Raw genomic sequence first — 24201 nt, 5'->3', positions numbered from 1 at the left:
GGTCTCATTTTAAAATCTATCTCAAACCCTTGAGAAACAATATTCTATTGATTTTGGACTGAACCTGTCTAAATGTCTTGAAATAACTTAATCCGCCCCCCTCCACACTAGAAGAACTGGTTTGAGGGTCGTACCTACATGCAGAATAAAAGGCTAAATTTGGTTTCTTAGAAGGCTTGGAATTATTCAAATTCGGAGATAGTCTCTAATTAGAGCGAGGAGCCCTAGGGAAATTAGGTTTTCTGTTCTCTATTCTGACGAAAGGAACGAAAACAAATGAGAGCTTTAAATTTACCCTTAAATTACTTATCTAAAAGAGCAGAAAAAAAACTCCCTTATCCCCAGATATAATGGAGATAATACAATCCAATTGAGAACCAAACAAATAATTACCGTGAAAAGATAGAGATAATTTATATTTAGGCACCTTGTCAGAATTTCAGGGATTCAAACCATAAAGCTCTTCCAAATAGAATAGCTAAAAACATAGATTTTACATTAATCTTAAATGACATCAAATACAGTATCATAAATAAAAATGATTCACATAATGAAGCAAAAACAATGTTATATACTTCAGAATCTGATAATTGCTACACTGTCTGTCCAACCAGAAAGTTGAAGCAGTAGCATCATCATCCTAAGAATATAAACAGCATGTAAATATGCTCTTCTAAAGGTAAGATTCAATCTTTCTTAAAAGGATCCTGCAAAAAATAAGTACTATCTTCCATAGGAATAGCAGTACGTTCCAAAAATAGAACCAGGTTTAGACCATTCTTTAGCAAACATATTACAGATAGCATCTAGAATAGGAAAAAAACCTCAGGAACAACCTTAGAAATATTTAAACACAGAATTTAAATGATTATCAACTTAGATATTAGGAGAACTAGACTCCTCAATACGTAAGGTTAACAATACTTCCTTAAAAGAGAACGAAAATGTTCAATTTGAAAAAAGAAGATTAGTCAATTACTATCCCTGATGCAGAATCCTCCAAGAAAAAGGAACCCTCATCAGCAGAAGATACTTAAGTATGCTGTTGGTCAGTACAAAATTGATTAAATCTACAAAAAGTTTGGAAAGACCTTTACATTAATTGAAGGCATAATAGCAGTCATAGCCTTCTTATGGCTGCAGCAGTAACATTTTTATATCTGCAGAACTTTTGATACATTAAACTGAGAAAGTAAAAACAGTAAATGTAATTGTACACATAGAAACATTATCAGCATATAATAATGATAAAATAAGTGCCTGAGGGAATAAATTCAGCTTGACAATAATAATAATGCACTTTGCTTTCGGTAGAATTGTGTTCAGGCATCTTGGTTTCTACAGTAACATCAGAGGCAGGATCAGTTTGAGACATCTCGCAAAATGTAACAAAAAAGAAAAATAATATTTAGACAAAATATCCAATTTCCACAATCTAACAGTTTCAGAAAATAGGAAAAATTCATGATATTTTTATAGAAAAAAACAGAATTTATGCTTACCTGATAAATTACTTTCTCCAACGGTGTGTCCGGTCCACGGCGTCATCCTTACTTGTGGGATATTCTCTTCCCCAACAGGAAATGGCAAAGAGCCCAGCAAAGCTGGTCACATGATCCCTACTAGGCTCCGCCTACCCCAGTCATTCGACCGACGGACAGTAGGAAATATGCATAGGAGAAACCATATGATACCGTGGTGACTGTAGTTAGAGAAAATAATTCATCAGACCTGATTAAAAAAACCAGGGCGGGCCGTGGACCAGACACACCGTTGGAGAAAGTAATTTATCAGGTAAGCATAAATTCTGTTTTCTCCAACATAGGCGTGTCCGGTCCATGGCGTCATCCTTACTTGTGGGAACCAATACCAAAGCTTTAGGACACGGATGAAGGGAGGGAGCAAATCAGGTCACCTAAACGGAAGGCACCACAGCTTGCAAAACCTTTCTCCCAAAAATAGCCTCCGAAGAAGCAAAAGTATCAAATTTGTAAAATTTGGCAAAAGTGTGCAGAGAAGACCAAGTCGCTGCCTTACATATCTGGTCAACAGAAGCCTCGTTCTTGAAGGCCCATGTGGAAGCCACAGCCCTAGTGGAGTGAGCTGTGATTCTTTCAGGAGGCTGCCGTCCGGCAGTCTCATAAGCCAATCGGATAATGCTTTTAAGCCAAAAGGAAAGAGAGGTAGAAGTTGCCTTTTGACCTCTCCTTTTACCAGAATAAACAACAAACAAAGAAGATGTTTGTCTGAAATCTTTAGTAGCCTCTAAATAGAATTTTAGAGCACGGACTACGTCCAAATTGTGTAACAAACGTTCCTTCTTTGAAACTGGATTCGGACACAAAGAAGGTACAACTATCTCCTGGTTAATATTTGTGTTGGAAACAAACTTTCGGAAGAAAACCAGGCTTAGTACGCAAAACCACCTTATCTGCATGGAACACCAGATAGGGCGGAGAACACTGCAGAGCAGATAACTCTGAAACTCTTCTAGCAGAAGAAATTGCAACCAAAAACAAAACTTTCCAAGATAATAACTTAATATCTACGGAATGTAAGGGTTCAAACGGAACCCCTTGAAGAACTGAAAGAACTAGATTTAGACTCCAGGGAGGAGTCAAAGGTCTGTAAACAGGCTTGATTCTAACCAGAGCCTGAACAAATGCTTGAACATCTGGCACAGCTGCCAGCCTTTTGTGAAGTAAAACAGATAAAGCAGAGATCTGTCCCTTCAGAGAACTTGCAGATAATCCTTTCTCCAAACCTTCTTGTAGAAAGGATAGAATCTTAGGAATTTTTATCTTGTTCCATGGGAATCCTTTAGATTCACACCAACAGATATATTTTTTCCATATTTTATGGTAAATTTTTCTAGTTACAGGCTTTCTAGCCTGAATCAGAGTATCTATTACAGAATCTGAAAACCCACGCTTTGATAAAATCAAGCGTTCAATCTCCAAGCCGTCAGTTGGAGGGAAACCAGATTCGGATGTTCGAATGGACCTTGAACAAGAAGGTCCTGTCTCAAAAGGTAGCTTCCATGGTGGAGCCGATGACATATTCACCAGGTCTGCATACCAAGTCCTGCGTGGCCACGCAGGAGCTATCAAGATCACCGAAGCCCTCTCCTGATTGATCCTGGCTACCAGCCTGGGAATGAGAGGAAACGGTGGGAATACATAAGCCAGGTTGAAGGTCCAAGGTGCTACTAGTGCATCTACTAGAGTCGCCTTGGGATCCCTGGATCTGGACCCGTAGCAAGGAACCTTGAAGTTCTGACGAGACGCCATCAGATCCATGTCTGGAATGCCCCATAATTGAGTTATTTGGGCAAAGATTTCCGGATGGAGTTCCCACTCCCCCGGATGGAATGTCTGACGACTCAGAAAATCCTCTTCCCAATTTTCCACTCCTGGGATGTGGATTGCAGACAAGTGGCAGGAGTGATCCTCCGCCCATTGAATTATTTTGGTCACTTCTTCCATCGCCAGGGAACTCCTTGTTCCCCCCTGATGATTGATATATGCAACAGTCGTCATGTTGTCTGATTGAAACCTTATGAATTTGGCCTTTGCTAGTTGAGGCCAAGCTTTGAGAGCATTGAATATCGCTCTCAGTTCCAGAATGTTTATCGGGAGAAGAGATTCTTCCCGAGACCATAGACCCTGAGCTTTCAGGGGTTCCCAGACCGCGCCCCAGCCCACCAGACTGGCGTCGGTCGTGACAATGACCCACTCTGGTCTGCGGAAGCTCATTCCCTGTGACAGATTGTCCAGGATCAGCCACCAACGGAGTGAATCTCTGGTCTTTTGATCTACTTGAATCGTCGGAGACAAGTCTGTATAATCCCCATTCCACTGTCTGAGCATGCACAGTTGTAATGGTCTTAGATGAATTCGTGCAAAAGGAACTATGTCCATTGCTGCAACCATCAATCCTATTACTTCCATGCACTGCGCTATGGAAGGACGAAGAACAGAATGAAGTACTTGACAAGAGCTTAGAATTTTTGATTTTCTGACCTCTGTCAGAAAAATCCTCATTTCTAAGGAATCTATTATTGTTCCCAAGAAGGGAACTCTTGTTGACGGGGAAAGAGAACTTTTTTCTTTGTTCACTTTCCATCCGTGAGATCTGAGAAAGGCTAGGATGATGTCCGTATGAGCCTTTGCTTTTGACAGAGACGACGCTTGAATCAGGATGTCGTCCAAGTAAGGTACTACTGCAATGCCCCTTGGTCTTAGAACCGCTAGAAGGGACCCTAGTACCTTTGTGAAAATTCTCGGAGCAGTGGCTAATCCGAATGGAAGTGCCACAAACTGGTAATGCTTGTCCAGAAAAGCGAACCTTAGGAACTGATGATGTTCCTTGTGGATAGGAATATGTAGGTACGCATCCTTTAAATCCACCGTGTTCATAAATTGACCTTCCTGGATGGCGGGAAGGATCGTTCGAATGGTTTCCATTTTGAACGATGGAACCCTGAGAAATTTGTTTAGGATCTTGAGATCTAAAATTGGTCTGAATGTTCCCTCTTTTTTGGGAACTATGAACAGGTTGGAATAAAACCCCATCCCTTGTTCTCTTATTGGAACTGGATGAATTACTCCCATCTTTAACAGGTCTTCTACACAATGTAAGAATGCCTGTCTTTTTATTTGGTTTGAAGATAATTGAGACCTGTGGAACCTTCCCCTTGGGGGTAGTTCCTTGAATTCCAGGAGATAACCTTGAGAAACTATTTCTAGTGCCCAAGGATCCTGAACATCTCTTGCCCAAGCCTGAGCAAAGAGAGAAAGTCTGCCCCCCACCAGATCCGGTCCCGGATCGGGGGCCATCCCTTCATGCTGTTTTGGTAGCAGTGGCAGGCTTCTTGGCCTGCTTACCCTTGTTCCAGCCTTGCATCGGTCTCCAGGCTGGTTTGGGTTGTGAAGTATTACCCTCTTGCTTAGAGGATGTAGAATTAGAGGCTGGTCCGTTTCTGCGAAAGGGACGAAAATTAGGCTTATTTTTAGCCTTAAAAGACCTATCCTGAGGGAGGGCGTGGCCCTTTCCCCCGGTGATGTCTGAAATAATCTCTTTCAAATCAGGTCCAAACAGTGTTTTACCCTTGAAAGGGATGTTAAGCAATTTTGTCTTGGAAGACACATCCGCTGACCAAGACTTTAGCCAAAGCGCTCTGCGCGCCACGATAGCAAACCCTGAATTTTTCGCTGCTAATCTAGCTAATTGCAAAGCGGCATCTAAAATAAAAGAGTTAGCCAATTTAAGTGCTTGAACTCTGTCCATAACCTCCTCATACGAAGATTCTTTATTGAGCGACTTTTCTAGTTCCTCGAACCAGAAACACGCTGCCGTAGTGACAGGAACAATGCATGAAATTGGTTGTAGAAGGTAACCTTGCTGAACAAACATCTTTTTAAGCAAACCCTCTAATTTTTTATCCATAGGATCTTTGAAAGCACAACTATCTTCTATAGGAATAGTAGTGCGTTTGTTTAGAGTAGAAACCGCCCCCTCGACCTTGGGGACTGTCTGCCATAAGTCCTTTCTGGGGTCGACTATAGGAAATAATTTCTTAAATATAGGGGGAGGAACAAAAAGGTATGCCGGGCCTTTCCCACTCCTTATTTACTATGTCCGCCACCCGCTTGGGTATAGGAAAGGCGTCGGGGGGCACCGGGACCTCTAGGAACTTGTCCATCTTACATAATTTCTCTGGAATGACCAAATTGTCACAATCATCCAGAGTAGATAATACCTCTAAGCAGTGCGCGGAGATGTTCTAATTTAAATTTAAATGTTACAACATCAGGTTCAGCTTGTTGAGAAATTTTTCCTGAATCTGAAATTTCTCCCTCAGACAAAACCTCCCTCCTGGCCCCTTCAGATTGGTGTGAGGGTCAGAACAGTTATCATCAGCGTCCTCTTGCTCTTCAGTGTTTAAAACAGAGCAATCGCGCTTTCTCTGATAAGTAGGCATTTTGGATAACATGTTTGCAATAGAATTATCCATTACAGCCGTTAATTGTTGCATGGTAATAAGTATTGGCGCACTAGATGTACTAGGGGCCTCTTGTGTGGGCAAAACTGGTGTAGACACAGAAGGGGATGATGTAGTATCATGCTTACTCCCCTCATTTGAGGAATCATCTTGGGCAATATCATTATCTGTGGCATCATTGTCCATACTTTGTTTGGACACTATGGCACAATTATCACAAATTTAAATGGGGAGGAACCTTGGTTTTCATACATATAGAACATAGCTTATCTGATGGTACAGACATGTTAAACAGGCTTAAACTTGTCAACAAAGCACAAAAAAAGTTTTAAAATAAAACCGTTACTGTCACTTTAAATTTCAAACTGAACACACTTTATTACTGAATATGTGAAAAAGTATGAAGGAATTGTTCAAAATTCACCAAAATTTCACCACAGTGTCTTAAAGCCTTAAAAGTATTGCACACCAAATTTGAAAGCTTTAACCCTTAAAATAACGGAACCGGAGCCGTTTTTACATTTAACCCCTATACAGTCCCAGCTATCTGCTTAAACTCTTAACCATCTCCGTGGAGATGTTGCCTGTGCAACGGCAAAGAGAATGACTGGGGTAGGCGGAGCCTAGGAGGGATCATGTGACCAGCTTTGCTGGGCTCTTTGCCATTTCCTGTTGGGGAAGAGAATATCCCACAAGTAAGGATGACGCCGTGGACCGGACACACCTATGTTGGAGAAAATAAAATCAAAAGCAAGCATCATAGCTTTCTATAATAAAATGAAAGCAGCGAACAAAAAAGGGAGCGACTTAATATAATAAATTTAGGCGCCAAAAATGACGCAAACAAAGATGACGCAAATGCAGAGAAAAAATGTGTCAAGAAAGACTCAATTATGCGACTCGCGTGACAACAGACGCAACTTTGTGCCAAAAATGACACAATAAAAAACAGCATTTTGCGTCCTCGCAAGCCTAGTTTGCCCGCAAAAAAATTGAAAACAAAGTCAAATATGAAAAACTAAGGTAAGTAAAAAAATGTACTTAAATTCCCCAAAACATAAATTCCATACTGAAACGGTTAGACTGCAAAAGGGAAATAAACATAGACCCGACTCATGGCAAATATAAGCAAATACATAGATTTAAAACTTTATAACATAAAGCGCCAAACATAGCTGAGAGCGTCTTAAAAAAAAAAATGATACATACTCACCAGAAGACATCCACATATAGCAGACAGCAAAACCAGTACTGAAATATATCAGCAGAGGTAATAGTATAAGAGTATAACGTCGATCTGAAAAGGGAGGCAGGGGATGAATCCCTGCAACTGATTACAGAGAGTCTTTGAAAGGATTTCCCATGGGTGAAACCACTAAATCAACAGGCAATACTCCCTTCACATCCCTCTGACAAACACTGTACTCTTTTGGGCTTCAAAATGCTTAGAAGCGCCTATCATAGAAGAAATCAAGCACATCTTGTTTCACCACTTCCATAGGAGGCAAAGTTTGTAAAACTGAGGTATGTGTGTAGTGGGAGGTGTATTTATAGGCATTTTGAGGTTTGGGAAACTTTGCCCCCTCCTGGTAGGAATGTATATCCCATATGTCACTAGATCATGGACTCTTGCCACTTACATGAAAGAAAATCAGACACATCTTCTAATAGGACTATTTTACACCAAATACCTACATTTTTTTCTTTCCATGAATTTGCTTATAGGATCCATAAGATCGTCATTGTTCTTTATTTTTTCTGAGGGAAGCACCACTGGTTCACCATCTTCAAGATCATCCTCGTCCGTGTTGAACCACATTTCTTCTTCATCTTCTATGGACCGAGCATCTCGCCGGTATCTATGGTTGCGAAGAATGGATCTCATGCTGCAGTGTAAGTAATTAGTTGCTCAGAATGGTTTGATCCAAGTAACTATGATTTATCTACTTTACACCTTACATAAAACACACTAAATGAATACATAACTCTTTAATGCAGGAAGCTGAAGGTAGAATCTTAAAGTGATGGTAAACTTTAGCTAATCAAATGCCATATATATGATCATTGCAATTAAAAAAGTACATATATGTTTTCCTTTTTTTTTTAAATCTATCCGGGAAAAGGGTTAAATCTGTGCTTATAGTAATGCTTCTATAACAATGTTATGCCGACCCACTGGGATGAACTTCCAATGAATATCCAATCAGTGCGTGTGTCATATGACACTCGAAGTCCAGTTCTTTGAAAGCCCTTAAGAAGCCTATGTAGAGATTGTGTGGGACTGTTCTCTATGTCACAGTCCAACCAAAAGAAAATTTATGCTTACCTGATAAATTTATTTCTTTTTGGACACGAGTCCACGGATCATCTAATTACTATTGGGAATATCACTCCTGCCCAGCAGGAGGCAGCAAAGAGCACCCCAGCAAAGCTGTTAAATATCACCTCCCTTCCCTCTAATCCCAGTCATTCGACCGAAGTAAAGGAGAGAAAGGAAGCAACAAGGTGCAGAGGTGTCTGAAGTTTATAACAAACCAACAACCTGTCTATAGAACAGGGCGGGCCGTGGACTCATGTCAAAAAACAGAATTTATGTTTACCTGATAAATTACTTTCTCCAACGGTGTGTCCGGTCCACGGCGTCATCCTTACTTGTGGGATATTCTCTTCCCCAACAGGAAATGGCAAAGAGCCCAGCAAAGCTGGTCACATGATCCCTCCTAGGCTCCGCCTACCCCAGTCATTCGACCGACGTTAAGGAGGAATATTTGCATAGGAGAAACCATATGTTACCGTGGTGACTGTAGTTAAAGAAAATAAATTATCAGACCTGATTAAAAAAACCAGGGCGGGCCGTGGACCGGACACACCGTTGGAGAAAGTAATTTATCAGGTAAACATAAATTCTGTTTTCTCCAACATAGGTGTGTCCGGTCCACGGCGTCATCCTTACTTGTGGGAACCAATACCAAAGCTTTAGGACACGGATGAAGGGAGGGAGCAAATCAGGTCACCTAAATGGAAGGCACCACGGCTTGCAAAACCTTTCTCCCAAAAAATAGCCTCAGAAGAAGCAAAAGTATCAAATTTGTAAAATTTAGAAAAAGTGTGCAGTGAAGACCAAGTCGCTGCCTTACATATCTGATCCACAGAAGCCTCGTTCTTGAAGGCCCATGTGGAAGCCACAGCCCTAGTGGAGTGAGCTGTGATTCTTTCCGGAGGCTGCCGTCCGGCAGTCTCATAAGCCAATCGGATAATGCTTTTAATCCAGAAGGAGAGAGAGGTAGAAGTTGCTTTTTTGACCTCTCCGTTTACCAGAATAAACAACAAACAAAGACGAAGTTTGTCTGAAATCCTTAGTAGCTGCTAAGTAAAATTTGAGAGCACGAACTACATCCAAGTTGTGCAACAAACGTTCCTTCTTTGAAACTGGATTAGGACACAAAGAAGGCACAACTATCTCCTGGTTAATGTTTTTGTTAGAAACAACTTTTGGAAGAAAACCAGGTTTAGTACGCAAAACCACCTTATCTGCATGGAACACCAGATAAGGAGAAGAACACTGCAGAGCAGATAATTCTGAAACTCTTCTAGCAGAAGAAATTGCAACCAAAAACAAAACTTTCCAAGATAATAACTTAATATCAACGGAATGTAAGGGTTCAAACGGAACCCCCTGAAGAACTGAAAGAACTAGGTTGAGACTCCAAGGAGGAGTCAAAATTTTGTAAACAGGCTTGATTCTAACCAGAGCCTGAACAAAGGCTAGAACATCTGGCACAGCTGCCAGCTTTTTGTGAAGTAACACAGACAAGGCAGAAATCTGTCCCATCAAGGAACTTGCAGATAATCCTTTTTCCAATCCTTCTCGAAGGAAGGATAGACTCTTAGGAATCTTAACCTTGTCCCAAGGGAATCCTGCAGATTCACACCAACAGATATACCAAATTATGTGGTAATTTTTCTGGTTACAGGCTTTCAGGCCTGAACAAGAGTATTAATAACAGAATCTGAGAACCCTCGCTTTGATAAGATCAAGCGTTCAATCTCCAAGCAGTCAGCTGGAGTGGGTCGAACGGACCTAGAACAAGAAGGTCTCGTCTCAAAGGTAGCTTCCATGGTGGAGCCGATGACATATTCACCAGATCTGCATACCAAGTCCTGCGTGGCCACGCAGGAGCTATCAAAATCACCGACGCCCTCTCCTGATTGATCCTGGCTACCAGCCTGGGGATGAGAGGAAACGGCGGGAACACATAAGCTAGTTTGAAGGTCCAAGGTGCTACTAGTGCATCCACTAGAGCCGCCTTGGGATCCCTGGATCTGTACCCGTAGTAAGGAACTCTGAAGTTCTGACGAGAGGCCATCAGATCCATGTCTGGAATGCCCCACGGTTGAGTGACTTGGGCAAAGATTTCCGGATGGAGTTCCCACTCCCCCGGATGCAATGTCTGACGACTCAGAAAATCCGCTTCCCAATTTTCCACTCCTGGGATGTGGATAGCAGACAGGTGGCAGGAGTGAGACTCCGCCCATAGAATGATTTTGGTCACTTCTTCCATCGCTAGGGAACTCCTTGTTCCCCCCTGATGGTTGATGTATGAACTTGGCCCTCGCTAGCTGAGGCCAAGCTTTGAGAGCATTGAATATCGCTCTCAGTTCCAGAATATTTATCGGTAGAAGAGATTCTACCCGAGACCAAAGACCCTGAGCTTTCAGGGATCCCCAGACCGCGCCCCAGCCCATCAGACTGGCGTCGGTCGTGACAATGACCCACTCTGGTCTGCGGAAGGTCATCCCTTGTGACAGGTTGTCCAGGGACAGCCACCAACGGAATGAGTCTCTGGTCCTCTGATTTACTTGTATCTTCGGAGACAAGTCTGAATAGTCCCCATTCCACTGACTGAGCATGAACAGTTGTAATGGTCTTAGATGAATGCGCACAAAAGGAACTATGTCCATTGCCGCTACCATCAAACCTATCACTTCCATGCACTGCGCTATGGAAGGAAGAGGAACGGAATGAAGTATCCGACAAGAGTCTAGAAGTTTTGTTTTTCTGGCTTCTGTCAGAAAAATCCTCATTTCTAAGGAGTCTATTATAGTTCCCAAGAAGGGAACCCTCGTTGACGGAGATAGAGAACTCTTTTCCACGTTCACTTTCCATCCGTGAGATCGGAGAAAGGCCAGGACAATGTCCGTGTGAGCCTTTACTTGAGGAAGGGACGACGCTCGAATCAGAATGTCGTCCAAGTAAGGTACTACAGCAATGCCCCTTGGTCTTAGCACCGCCAGAAGGGACCCTAGTACCTATGAGAAAATCCTAGGAGCAGTGGCTAATCCGAAAGAAAACGCCACAAACTGGAAATGCTTGTCCAGGAATGCAAACCTTAGGAACCGATGATGTTCCTTGTGGATAGGAATATGTAGATACGCATCCTTGAAATCCACCTTGGTCATGAATTGACCTTCCTGGATGGAAGGAAGAAGTGTTCGAATGGTTTCCATCTTGAACGATGGAACCTTGAGAAACTTGTTCAAGATCTTGAGATCTAAGATTGGTCTGAACGTTCCCTCTTTTTTGGGAACTATGAACAGATTGGAGTAGAACCCCATCCCTAGTTCTCCTAATGGAACAGGATGAATCACTCCCATTTTTAGCAGGTCTTCTACCCAATGTAAGAATGCCTGTCTTCTTATGTGGTCTGAAGACAACTGAGACCTGTGGAACCTCCCCCTTGGAGGAAGCCCCTTGAACTCCAGAGAATAACCTTGGGAGACTATTTCTAGCGCCCAAGGATCCAGAACATCTCTTGCCCAAGCCTGAGCGAAGAGAGAGAGTCTGCCCCCCACCAGATCCGGTCCCGGATCGGGGGCCCGCATTTCATGCTGTCTTGGTAGCAGTGGCAGGTTTCCTGGCCTGCTTTCCTTTGTTCCAGCCTTGCATAGGTCTCCAGGCTGGATTGGCTTGAGAAGTATTACCTTCCTGCTTAGAGGACGTAGCCCTTGGGGCTGATCCGTTTCTGCGAAAGGGACGAAACTTAGGTTTATTTTTGGTCTTGAAAAGACCTATCCTGAGGAAGGGCGTGGCCCTTGCCCCCAGTGATATCAGAGATAATCTCTTTCAAGTCAGGGCCAAAGAGTGTTTTCCCCTTGAAAGGAATGTCAAGCAATTTGTTCTTGGAAGACGCATCCGCTGCCCAAGCTTTTAACCAAAGCGCTCTGCGCCACAATAGCAAACCCAGAATTTTTTCGCCGCTAACCTAGCCAATTGCAAGGTGGCGTCTAGGGTGAAAGAATTAGCCAATTTAAGAGCACGAATTCTGTCCATAATCTCCTCATAAGAAGAAGAATTACTAATAATCGCCTTTCCTAGCTCATCAAACTAGAAACACGCGGCTGCAGTGACAGGGACAATGCATGCAATTGGTTGTAGAAGGGAACCTTGCTGAACAAACATCTTTTTTTAGCAGACCTTCTCATTTTTTATCCATAGGATCTTGGAAAGCACAACTATCTTCTATGGGTATAGTGGCGCGCTTGTGTAGAGTAGAAACCGCCCCCTCGACCTTGGGGACTGTCTGCCATCAGTCCTTTCTGGGGTCGACTATAGGAAAACAATTTTTTAAATATGGGGGGAGGTACTAAAGGTATACCGGGCCTGTCCCATTCTTTACTAACAATGTACGCCACCCGCTTGGATATAGGAAAAGCTTCGGGGGGCCCCGGGGCCTCTAAGAACTTTTCCATTTTACATAGTGGTTCTGGAATGACCAGATAATCACAATCATCCAAATTGGATAACACCTCCTTAAGCAGAGCGCGGAGATGTTCCAACTTAAATTTAAAAGTAATCACATCAGGTTCAGCTTGTTGAGAAATGTTTCCTGAATCTGAAATTTCTCCCTCAGACAAAACCTCCCTGGCCCCCTCAGACTGGTGTAGGGGCCCTTCAGAAACCATATCATCAGCGTTCTCATGCTCTACAGAATTTACTAAAACAGAGCAGTCGCGCTTTCGCTGATAAGTGGGCATATTGGCTAAAATGTTTTTGATAGAATTATCCATTACAGCCGTTAAATGTTGCATAGTAAGGAGTATTGGCGCACTAGATGTACTAGGGGCCTCCTGTATGGGCAAGACTGGTGTAGACGAAGGAGGGGATGATGCAGTACCATGCTTACTCCCCTCACTTGAGGAATCATCTTGGGCATCATTTTTACTAAATTTTTTTTTATGACATAAAATACATATAGTTAAATGAGAAGGAACCTTGGTTTCCCCACAGTCAGAACACAATCTATCTGGTAGTTCAGACATGTTAAACAGGCATAAACTTGATAACAAAGCACAAAAAACGTTTTAAAATAAAACCGTTACTGTCACTTTAAATTTTAAACTAAACACACTTTATTACTGCAATTGCGAAAAAGTATGAAGGAATTGTTCAAAATTCACCAAAATTTCACCACAGTGTCTTAAAGCCTTAAAAGTATTGCACACCAAATTTGGAAGCTTTAACCCTTAAAATAACGGAACCGGAGCCGTTTTTATATTTAACCCCTTTACAGTCCCTGGAATCTGCTTTGCTGAGACCCAACCAAGCCCAAAGGGGAATACGATACCAAATGATGCCTTCAGAAAGACTTTTCTATGTATCAGAGCTCCACACACATGCAGCTGCATGCCATGCTGTCCTCAAAAACAAGTGCGCCATACCGGCGCGAAAATGAGGCTCTGACTATGATTAGGGAAAGCCCCTAAAGAATAAGGTGTCTAAAACAGTGCCTGCCGATATAATCATATCAAAATACCCAGAATAAATGATTCCTCAAGGCTAAATATGTGTTAATAATGAATCGATTTAGCCCAGAAAAAGTCTACAGTCTTAATAAGCCCTTGTGAAGCCCTTATTTACTATCTTAATAAACATGGCTTACCGGATCCCATAGGGAAAATGACAGCTTCCAGCATTACATCGTCTTGTTAGAATGTGTCATACCTCAAGCAGTAAGAGACTGCACACTGTTCCCCCAACTGAAGTTAATTGCTCTCAACAGTCCTGTGTGGAACAGCCATGGATTTTAGTTACGGTGCTAAAATCATTTTCCTCATACAAACAGAAATCTTCATCTCTTTTCTGTTTCTGAGTAAATAGTACATACCAGCACTATTTTAAAATAACAAACTCTTGATTGAATAATAAAAACTACAGTTAAACACTAAAAAACTCTAAGCCATCTCCGTGGAGATGTTGCCTGTACAACGGCAAAGAGAATGACTGGGGTAGGCGGAGCCTAGGAGGGATCATGTGACCAGCTTTGCTGGGCTCTTTGCCATTTCCTGTTGGGGAAGAGAATATCCCACAAGTAAGGATGACGCCGTGGACCGGACACACCTATGTTGGAGAAAAGAAATACAATTTATCATCAGGTAAGCATACATTTTCTTTTGTTATTAATGACACGATGAGTCCACGGATCATCTAATTACTATTGGGAATCAATACCCAAGCTAGAGTACACAGATGATAAGGGAGGGATAAGACAGGGAACCTAAACGGAAGGCAACACTGCTTGAACAACCTTTCTCCAAAAAGCTGCCTCAGTCGAGGCAAGTGTGTCAAATTTGTAGAATTTTGAAAAAGTGTGAAGAGAGGACCAAGTTGCAGCCTTGCAAATCTGATCTACAGAAGTTTCATTCTTGAATGCCCATGAGGAAGACACAGCCCTCGTGGAATGAGCGGTAACCCGCTCTGGAGGCTGCTGTTCAGCAGTTTCATATGCAAATACTCTTCAGCCAAAAAGAAAGAGAAGTAGCCGTAGCTTTCTGTCCCTTACGTTTTCCCGAGAAAATCCCAAACAAGGCGGACTGACGAAAATCCTTAGTTGCCTTAAGTAAAATTTTAGAGCACAAACCACGTCTAAATTGTGCAGAAGTCGTTCCTTCTGAGAAGGATTAGGACAGAACGAAGGAACCACAATCTCCTGATTAATGTTCCGGTCCGAAACAACTTTAGGAAGAAAACCTAACTTTGTACGTAAAACTACCTTATCCGAATGAAAAATAAGGTAAGGTGACTCATACTGTAATGCAGAGAATTCTGACACTCTATGAGCAGAAATAGCCACTAGAAACAAAACATTGCAAGATAACAACTTAATATTCCTCATAAAGAAATGCATAGGCTCAAACGGAGCACCTTGAAGAACTAAATTAAGACTCCAGGGAGGAGTAACTGGTTTGAACAAAGGCCTGATCCTGACCAAGGCCTGACAAAACGACTGCACGTCTGGAACATCTGCCAGACGTTTGTGTAACAAAATAGACAAGGCAGATATTTGACCCTTTAGGGAACTTGCCAATAATCCCTTCTCCAAACCTTTGTGGAGAAATTACAGAATTCTAGGAATCCTAACCTTGGATTCACACAATATAGATATTTGCGCCATATCTTATGGTAAATCTTTCTAGTCACAGGATTACGAGCCAGAATCATGGTCTCAATGACCGAATCTGAAAATCCCCGCTTGGATAAAATTAAGCGTTCAATCTCCAAGCAGTCAGCTCCAGAGAAACTAGATTTGGATGAAGGAAGGGCCCCTGAAGTAAAAAGTCCTTCCTCAACGGAATTCTCCAAGGTGGAAGAGATTACATTTCCACCAGTTCTGCATACCAAATCCTGTGAGGCCAAGCCGGTGCAATGAGGATCACCCACACCCTCTCCTGCTTGATTCGAGCAATGACCCGATGGAGAAGAGCGAATGGAGGAAATAGGTATGCAAGACTGAAATTCCAAGGTACCGCCAGGGCGTCTATCAATACCTCCTGAGGGTCCCTTGACCTCGATCAGTACCTCGGAAGCTTGGCATTCTGTCGAGATGCCATAAGATCCAATTCCGGCTGACCCCATTTTAGAATCAGGCTGGAAAACACCTCCAGATGGAGATCCCACTCCCGCGGGTGAAAGGTCTTTCTGCTTAGGAAGTCCGCCTCCCAGTTGTCCACCCCTGGGATGTAGATCGCCGACAGACAGCAAGAGTGAGTCTCCGCCCACCAAATTATCTTGGCTACCTCTGTCATTGCTAAGGAACTCTGCGTTCCTCCCTGATGATTGATGTAAGCCACTGAAGTTATGTTTTCCGACTGGAACTTGATAAACTGGGCCGAGGTTAACTGGGGCCAGGCCAGAAGAGCATTGAAGATCGCTCTCAGCTCCAGAATGTTTATAGGCGGAACAGACTCTGACCGAGTCCAAACTCCCTGAGCCTTTAGGGAGCCCCAGACTGCTCCCCATCCTAGAAGGCTGGCGTCTGTTGTCACAATCACCTAGGAGGGTCTGCGAAAGCAGGTTCCCTGGGAGAGATGATCCTGAGACAACCACCATTGAAGAGAATCCCTTGTCTCCTGCTCCAGTAGATTTGTGGAGACAAATCTGCATAATCTCCGTTCCATTGACTGAGCATGTTTAACTGCAGGGATCTGAGGTGGAAACGAGTGGGATGATGTCCATTGCCGCTACCATCAGCCCGATTACCTCCATGCACTGAGCCACTGATGGCCGAGGAGTGGACTGAAGCGCTAGGCAAGAATCGAAAATCTTTGATTTCCTGACTTCTGTCATAAAAATCTTCATTGATAGGGAATCTATTATGGTTCCCAAGAAAGTTACCCTTGTATTTGGAACCAAGGTGCTCTTTTTAAAATTTACCTTCCAACTGTGAGATCGCAGGAAGGATAACAACATTTCCGTGTGGGACCTTGCTTGTTGAAAGGATGGGGCCTGGATCAGGATGTCGTCCAGATAGGGCACTACTGCAATGCCCCGTAATTGGAGCACCGACAACATAGATCCCAGAACCTTTGAGAAAATTCTGGGAGCTGTGGCAAGACCAAAAGGAACAGCCACAAATTGGAAGTGTTTGTCTAGAAAAGCAAACCTTAGAAACTTGTAATGATCCCTGTGAATGGGAACATAAAAAGTTATGCATCCTTTAAATCCGCCGTTGTCACAAATTGACCCTCTTGGATCAAAGGAAGACCCCATCTTGAAGGATGGTACTCTGAGGAATTTGTTTAGACTCTTGAGATCTAAAATTGGCCTGAAGGTTCCCTCCTTTTTGGAAACCACGAACAGATTGGAATAAAACCCCAGACCCCGTTCCTGCATTGGAACAGGAACTATTACTCCCAGGTCGGAGAGGTCTCGTGCACAGTGTAAGAATGCCTCTCTTTTTGTCTGGTCTACAGATAATCTTGAAAGCAGAAACCTGCCTCTGGGAGGAAAACTTTTGAACTCTAGTTTGTATCCCTGGGACACTATGTCCACTGCCCAGGGATCCTGAACATCTTAAACCCAAGTCTGAGCGAAGAAAGAAAGCCTGCCCCCTACAAGATCCGGTCCAGGATCGGGGGCAGACCCTTCATGCTGTCTTTGATTCAACAGCAGGATTCTTGGATTGTTTTCCCTTGTTCCAAGACTGATTGGGTCTCCAGGAAGGTTTAGACTGTTCTTGTTTGGAAGAGGAAGAATTTCCCTTGAAATTTCGAAAGGAACGAAAATTACTCTTACGTTCTTTTTTCTTGTTTCTCTTATTGTGAGGGAGAAGATGACCCTTTCCTCCCGTAATATCAGAGATTGTTTCCGTCAAGCCCAATCCAAACAAGGTCTTCCCTTTGTAAGAAATCGCTAACAGTTTAGACTTAGATGACACATCCCCAGACCAAGGCTTTAACCATAAGGCTCTGTGGGCTAGTACAGCAAAACCTGAAATATTTGCTCCCAGTTTGATAAACTGTAGGCATGCATCAGTAATAAAGGAATTAGCCAACTTAAGGGCTTTTATCCTGTCCTGGATCTCATCAAGGGGGGTGACTGTCCTAATAGCATCAGACAACGCATCAAACCAATATGCCGTTGCACTAGTGACGGTAGCAATGCATACCGCAGGTTGCCATTGTAAACCTTGGTGTGCATACATCTTCTTGAGAAACCCCTCTAATTGTTTACCCATAGGATCTTTAAAAGGCACAACTGTCCTCTATGGGAATAGTAGTTCTCTTGGCCAGAGTGGAAACAGCTCCTTCCATCTTGGGTACTGTTTGCCAAGCCTCCTTGATAGAGTCAGTTATGGGAAACATCTTTTTAAATATAGGAGATGGAGAAAAAGGGATACCCGGTCTCTACCATTCCTTCGCAATGATCTCAGAAGCTCGGTCTGGTACAGGAAAAACCTCTAACTAGGAAGGTACCTCAAAATAATTGTTCAGCTTACTGAATTTCTTCAGATTAACTACGACCATAGTGTCGCTGTCGTCCAATGTAGCTAAAAAAGACGGAGGTGCTCAAGCTTAAACCTGAAGGATACAACTTCAGTAATCAGCAGGAGGAATTACACTGTCAGAGTCTGAGATCTCACCCTCAGATTTTACCGAAAGATCCTCCTCCTCCTCCTCAGGCTTCTGTGAGGGGGCATCCGAAATAGCAACAACTGTGTCAGTAACCTCACCTACTGAATGTCTACTCTTCCTCTTGCACTTTCCCTGCAACATGGGAAAAGCAGACAACGCATCAGAAACTGCAGAAGACATGAGAGAAGCGATGTCTTGCAACGTAACCCCAGGAGAAGTTAGCGAGGAAGTGAAGGGAACTGCATGTGTGGACGGCAAACTTTGGGACACTTGAGGAGAAAGCTGCGGCATATATTGAACATTGTCATTAGACTCCTGAACAACATCCGCCTTGGAAAATGTTGGCTCTGATAAAAAGTCTATCCCTATAACTTAATGTTCTCTCAATACACGAGGAACAGAAAGGGATTGGTGGTTCCACATTGGCATCAAAGCATAAAGAACAAGTGACATTTTGCAGGGTCTCTTGGTCCATTCTGAATCACAAATGGAGAAATAATCTAATAGGCTTAAATGTTTCATAAAAATTAAAACAGAACAGGCTAAATAGGCTGTGTGCAGAAAAGGCTAAATAGTTACACAAATACTGCAGAACACCTCAACTTAAAGGGACACTGTACCCAAAAAATTTATTTTGTGATTCAGATAGAGCATGAAATTTTAAGCAACTTTCTAATTTACTCCTATTATCAAATTTTCTTCATTCTCTTGGTATCTTTATTTGAAATGCAAGAATGTAAGTTTAGATGCCGGCCCATTTTTGGTGAACAACCTGGGTTGTCCTTGCTGATTGGTGGATAAATTAATCCACCAATAAAAAAGTGCTGTCCAGAGTACTGAAACCAAAAAAAAGCTTAGATGCTTTCTTTTTCAAATAATGATAGCAAGAGAACGAAGAAAAATTGATAATAGGAGTAAATTAGAAAGTTGCTTAAAATTGCATGCTCTTTCTGAATTACAAAAGAAAAAAATTGGGTACAGTGTCCCTTTAACTTTGCTGATGTGCCTACCTGCCCTTCTGACACCGTTACAGTCCCCTCAGTAGAAGATCCGGAACTCAGCTGTTTAAAAGATATCACGAACCGATGTCTGGTCTTAACGCCTGTGTTCAATTATCAAGAAACACTGAGTACTTATTAAATGACCCTCTCGCTTCTTCTGAAAACAGGAAGTACTGAGAAAGTGTCGCGAATCCCGAATTGGCGCCACACATAGCTCCACCCATCGTGGACGTTTCAGAAAAGAATCTCCCGTTTGGCTTTTTATGTTAAAGTTAAGCTACCGGGAGTAGTGAAAAACCAGCACACACAGAGCCGTCTATTATATTTTAACCGACCCAGTGCCTGCTTAAAAAGTGCTGTCATAAAGTCTCCTCTATATCTATAGGTCTTTGTCCCAAGGAAATAAAGTGCTCCACTTCCTCTGAGATCCTTTTACCCAGACCCAGAATAAAAGTCAGCACTTACCTCTTAAATCTGCCAGACAGCAAGGCAGCTCACCAGGTTTGAGAGGTCCTCTCCCTCACATAGCCCTGTAGATAAAAGATAAGGTCTGAGTAATGCTATTCAGACCATCAGGATTAGGGCAGCATAAATTACATGGGAGGCGCAGTGAGAATTATGTCCCACAAGTTCCCATTGCTCTAAAGCCACCACTGCTCTACTGAAGAGACTGATATGGACTACGGCTACACCCTAGGACAAAGCAGCACAATCTTGTACTACTTAAAAAATAAACTCTTGATTGAAGATCTTTTACTAACCCCTAACTTTACCACTTCCTCGCTCTAACGTAGGCAAAGAGAATGACTGGGGTGGGAGGGAAGGGAGGTGATATTTAACAGCTCTGCTGTGGTGCTCTTTGCCGCCTCCTGCTGGGCAGGAGAGATATTCCCAATAGTAATTAGATGATCCGTGGACTCATGTCATTAAAAGAATAAAGAGGAAATTAAGCAGGCAAAGGAACAGAAGATACTAAGTAGGATTATGAATCTGTGATAAATATATATATATATATATATATATATATATATATATATATATATATATATATATATATATATATATATATATATATATATATATATATATATATATATATATATATCCAGCTAGTAGGGATTTTAGCAGCTAGGAACAGGGCACCACAATATAGTTAATTGTCGTGGTCCTGGTGCAGGAAGTTTAAATAATTACATTAATCTAAGAGAAAACTATAAGTAAACCTAATACCGCATTCCCCCCATTTTCAGCCAAATACAAAATTCTGACACCTCTTTCTAGAACAAACCAGTGTATACATCACACTCTAATAAAAAAACATAATTTATGCTTACCTGATAAATTCCTTTCTTCTGTTGTGTGATCAGTCCACGGGTCATCATTACTTCTGGGATATTATCTGCTCCCCTACAGGAAGTGCAAGAGGATTCACCCAGCAGAGTTGCTATATAGCTCCTCCCCTCTACGTCACCTCCAGTCATTCGACCAAAGACCAACGAGAAAGGAGAAACCAAGGGTGTAGTGGTGACTGAATTATAATTTAAAAAATATGTACCTGCCTTAAAAAACAGGGCGGGCCGTGGACTGATCACACAACAGAAGAAAGGAATTTATCAGGTAAGCATAAATTATGTTTTCTTCTGTTATGTGTGATCAGTCCACGGGTCATCATTACTTCTGGGATACCAATACCAAAGCAAAAGTACACGGATGACGGGAGGGATAGGCAGGCTCATTATACAGAAGGAACCACTGCCTGAAGAACCTTTCTCCCAAAAATAGCCTCCGAAGAAGCAAAAGTGTCAAATTTGTAAAATTTGGAAAAAGTATGAAGCGAAGACCAAGTTGCAGCCTTGCAAATCTGTTCAACAGAGGCCTCATTCTTAAAGGCCCAAGTGGAAGCCACAGCTCTAGTAGAATGAGCTGTAATTCTTTCAGGAGGCTGCTGTCCAGCAGTCTCATAGGCTAAACGAATTATGCTACGAAGCCAGAAGGAGAGAGAGGTAGCCGAAGCCTTATGACCTCTCCTCTGACCAGAGTACACGACAAACAGGGAAGACGTTTGTCGAAAATCCTTAGTTGCCTGCAAGTAGAACTTGAGGGCACGAACTACATCCAGATTGTGTAGAAGACGTTCCTTCTTTGAAGAAGGATTTGGACACAAGGATGGAACAACAATCTCTTGATTGATATTCCTGTTAGTGACTACCTTAGGTAAGAACCCAGGTTTAGTACGCAGAACTACCTTGTCTGAGTGAAAGATCAGATAAGGAGAATCACAATGTAGGGCTGATAACTCAGACTCTTCGAGCCGAGGAAATAGCCATTAAAAAGAGAACTTTCCAAGATAACAATTTAATATCAATGGAATGAAGGGGTTCAAACGGAACACCCTGTAAAACGTTAAGAACTAAGTTTAAACTCCATGGCGGAGCAACAGCTTTAAACACAGGCTTGATCCTAGCTAAAGCCTGACAAAAGGCCTGGATGTCTGAATTTTCTGACAGACGCCTGTGTAACAAGATGGACAGAGCTGAGATCTGTCCCTTTAATGAGCTAGCCGATAAACCCTTTTCTAAACCTTCTTGTAGAAAAGACAATATCCTAGGAATCCTAACCTTACTCCAGGAGTAATCGTTGGATTCACACCAGTATAGGTATTTACGCCATATTTTATGGTAAATCTTTCTGGTAACAGGCTTCCTAGCCTGTATCAGGGTATCAATAACCGACTCAGAAAAACCACGTTTTGATAAAATCAAGCGTTCAATTTCCAAGCAGTCAGCTTCAGAGAAGTTAGACTTTGATGTTTGAATGGACCCTGAATCAGAAGGTCCTGTCTTAGAGGTAGAGACCAAGGCGGACAGGATGACATGTCCACTAGATCTGCATACCAAGTCCTGCGCGGCCATGCAGGCGCTATTAGAATCACTGATGCTCTCTCCTGTTTGATATTGGCAATCAATCGAGGAAGCAGTGGGAAGGGTGGAAACACATAAGCCATCCTGAAGTTCCAAGGTGCTGTCAAAGCATCTATCAGAACCGCTCCCGGATCCCTGGATCTGGATCCGTAGCGAGGAAGTTTGGCGTTCTGGCGAGACGCCATGAGATCTATCTCTGGTTTGCCCCAACGTTGAAGTATTTGGGCAAAGACCTCCGGATGAAGTTCCCACTCCCCCGGATGAAGAGTCTGGCGACTCAAGAAATCCGCCTCCCAGTTCTCCACTCCCGGGATGTGGATTGCTGACAGGTGGCAAGAGTGAGACTCTGCCCAGCGAATTATCTTTGATACTTCTATCATTGCTAGGGAGCTTCTTGTCCCTCCTTGATGGTTGATGTAAGCTACAGTCGTGACGTTGTCCGACTGAAACCTGATGAACCCCCGAGTCTTTAACTGGGGCCAAGCTAGAAGGGCATTGAGAACTGCTCTCAATTCCAGAATGTTTATTGGCAGGAGACTTTCCTCCTGACTCCATTGTCCCTGAGCCTTCAGAGAATTCCAGACAGCGCCCCAACCTAGAAGGCTGGCGTCTGTTGTTACAATTGTCCAGTCCGGCCTGCTGAACGGCATCCCCCTGGACAGATGTGGCCGAGAAAGCCACCATAGAAGAGAGTTTCTGGTCTCTTGATCCAGATTCAGAGTGGGGGACAAATCTGAGTAATCCCCATTCCACTGACTCAGCATGCACAATTGCAGCGGTCTGAGATGTAGGCGTGCAAAGGGAACTATGTCCATTGCTGCTACCATTAAGCCGATCACCTCCATGCATTGAGCTACTGACGGGAGTTGAATGGAATGAAGGACACGGCATGCATTTAGAAGCTTTGTTAATCTGTCTTCTGTCAGATAAATCTTCATTTCTACAGAATCTATAAGAGTCCCCAAGAATGGAACCCTTGTGAGAGGCAAGAGAGAACTCTTCTTTTCGTTCACTTTCCATCCATGCGACCTTAGAAATGCCAGAACTAACTCTGTATGAGACTTGGCAGTTTGAAAGCTTGAAGCTTGTATCAGAATGTCGTCTAGGTACGGAGCTACCGAAATTCCTCGCGGTCTTAGTACCGCCAGAAGGGCACCCAGAACTTTTGTAAAGATTCTTGGAGCCGTAGCCAATCCGAATGGAAGGGCTACAAACTGGTAATGCCTGTTTAAGAAGGCAAACCTTAGATACCGGTAATGATCCTTGTGAATCGGTATGTGAAGGTAAGCATCCTTTAAATCCACTGTGGTCATGTACTGACCCTCTTGGATCATGGGTAAGATTGTCCGAATAGTTTCCATTTTGAACGATGGAACTCTTAGGAATTTGTTTAGGATCTTTAAATCCAAGATTGGCCTGAAAGTTCCCTCTTTTTTGGGAACCACAAACAGGTTTGAGTAAAACCCTTGTCCTTGTTCCGACCGCGGAACCGGATGGATCACTCCCATTAATAATAGATCTTGTACACAGCGTAGGAACGCGTCCTTCTTTATTTGGTTTGTTGACAACCTTGACAGATGAAATTTCCCTCTTGGGGGAGAGAATTTGAAGTCTAGAAGGTATCCCTGAGATATGATCTCTAGCGCCCAGGGATCCTGGACATCTCTTGCCCAAGCCTGGGCGAAGAGAGAGAGTCTGCCCCCCACTAGATCACGATACTGGTCTGCTTGCCCTTGTTCCAGGACTGGTTAGGCTTCCAGCCTTGTCTGTAACGAGCAACAGCTCCTCCCTGTTTTGGTGCAGTGGAAGTTGGCGCTGCTCCTGCTTTGAAATTCCGAAAGGGACGAAAATTAGACTGTCTAGC

General features: G+C 42.9%; 1 protein-coding gene across 2 annotated transcripts in view; it reads right to left on the bottom strand.

Moving 5' to 3' along the window:
* The window catches only part of PPP4R3A (protein phosphatase 4 regulatory subunit 3A), a 168260-nt gene that overhangs the window by 51159 nt on the left and 92900 nt on the right, over positions 1 to 24201 (bottom strand). For both annotated transcript variants that reach the window (XM_053697553.1, XM_053697554.1), the window contains exon 13: positions 7700 to 7890. In XM_053697553.1, the coding sequence (XP_053553528.1) occupies positions 7700 to 7890 (191 nt within the window). The remainder of the gene's footprint in view (positions 1 to 7699; positions 7891 to 24201) is intronic.

Source organism: Bombina bombina, chromosome 1 (genome assembly GCF_027579735.1).
Source record: "Bombina bombina isolate aBomBom1 chromosome 1, aBomBom1.pri, whole genome shotgun sequence".
Classification (NCBI taxonomy): Eukaryota; Metazoa; Chordata; class Amphibia; order Anura; family Bombinatoridae; genus Bombina; species Bombina bombina.
The sequence above is the reverse complement of the archived record's forward strand: the minus strand, read 5'-3'. Positions and strand labels throughout refer to the sequence as shown.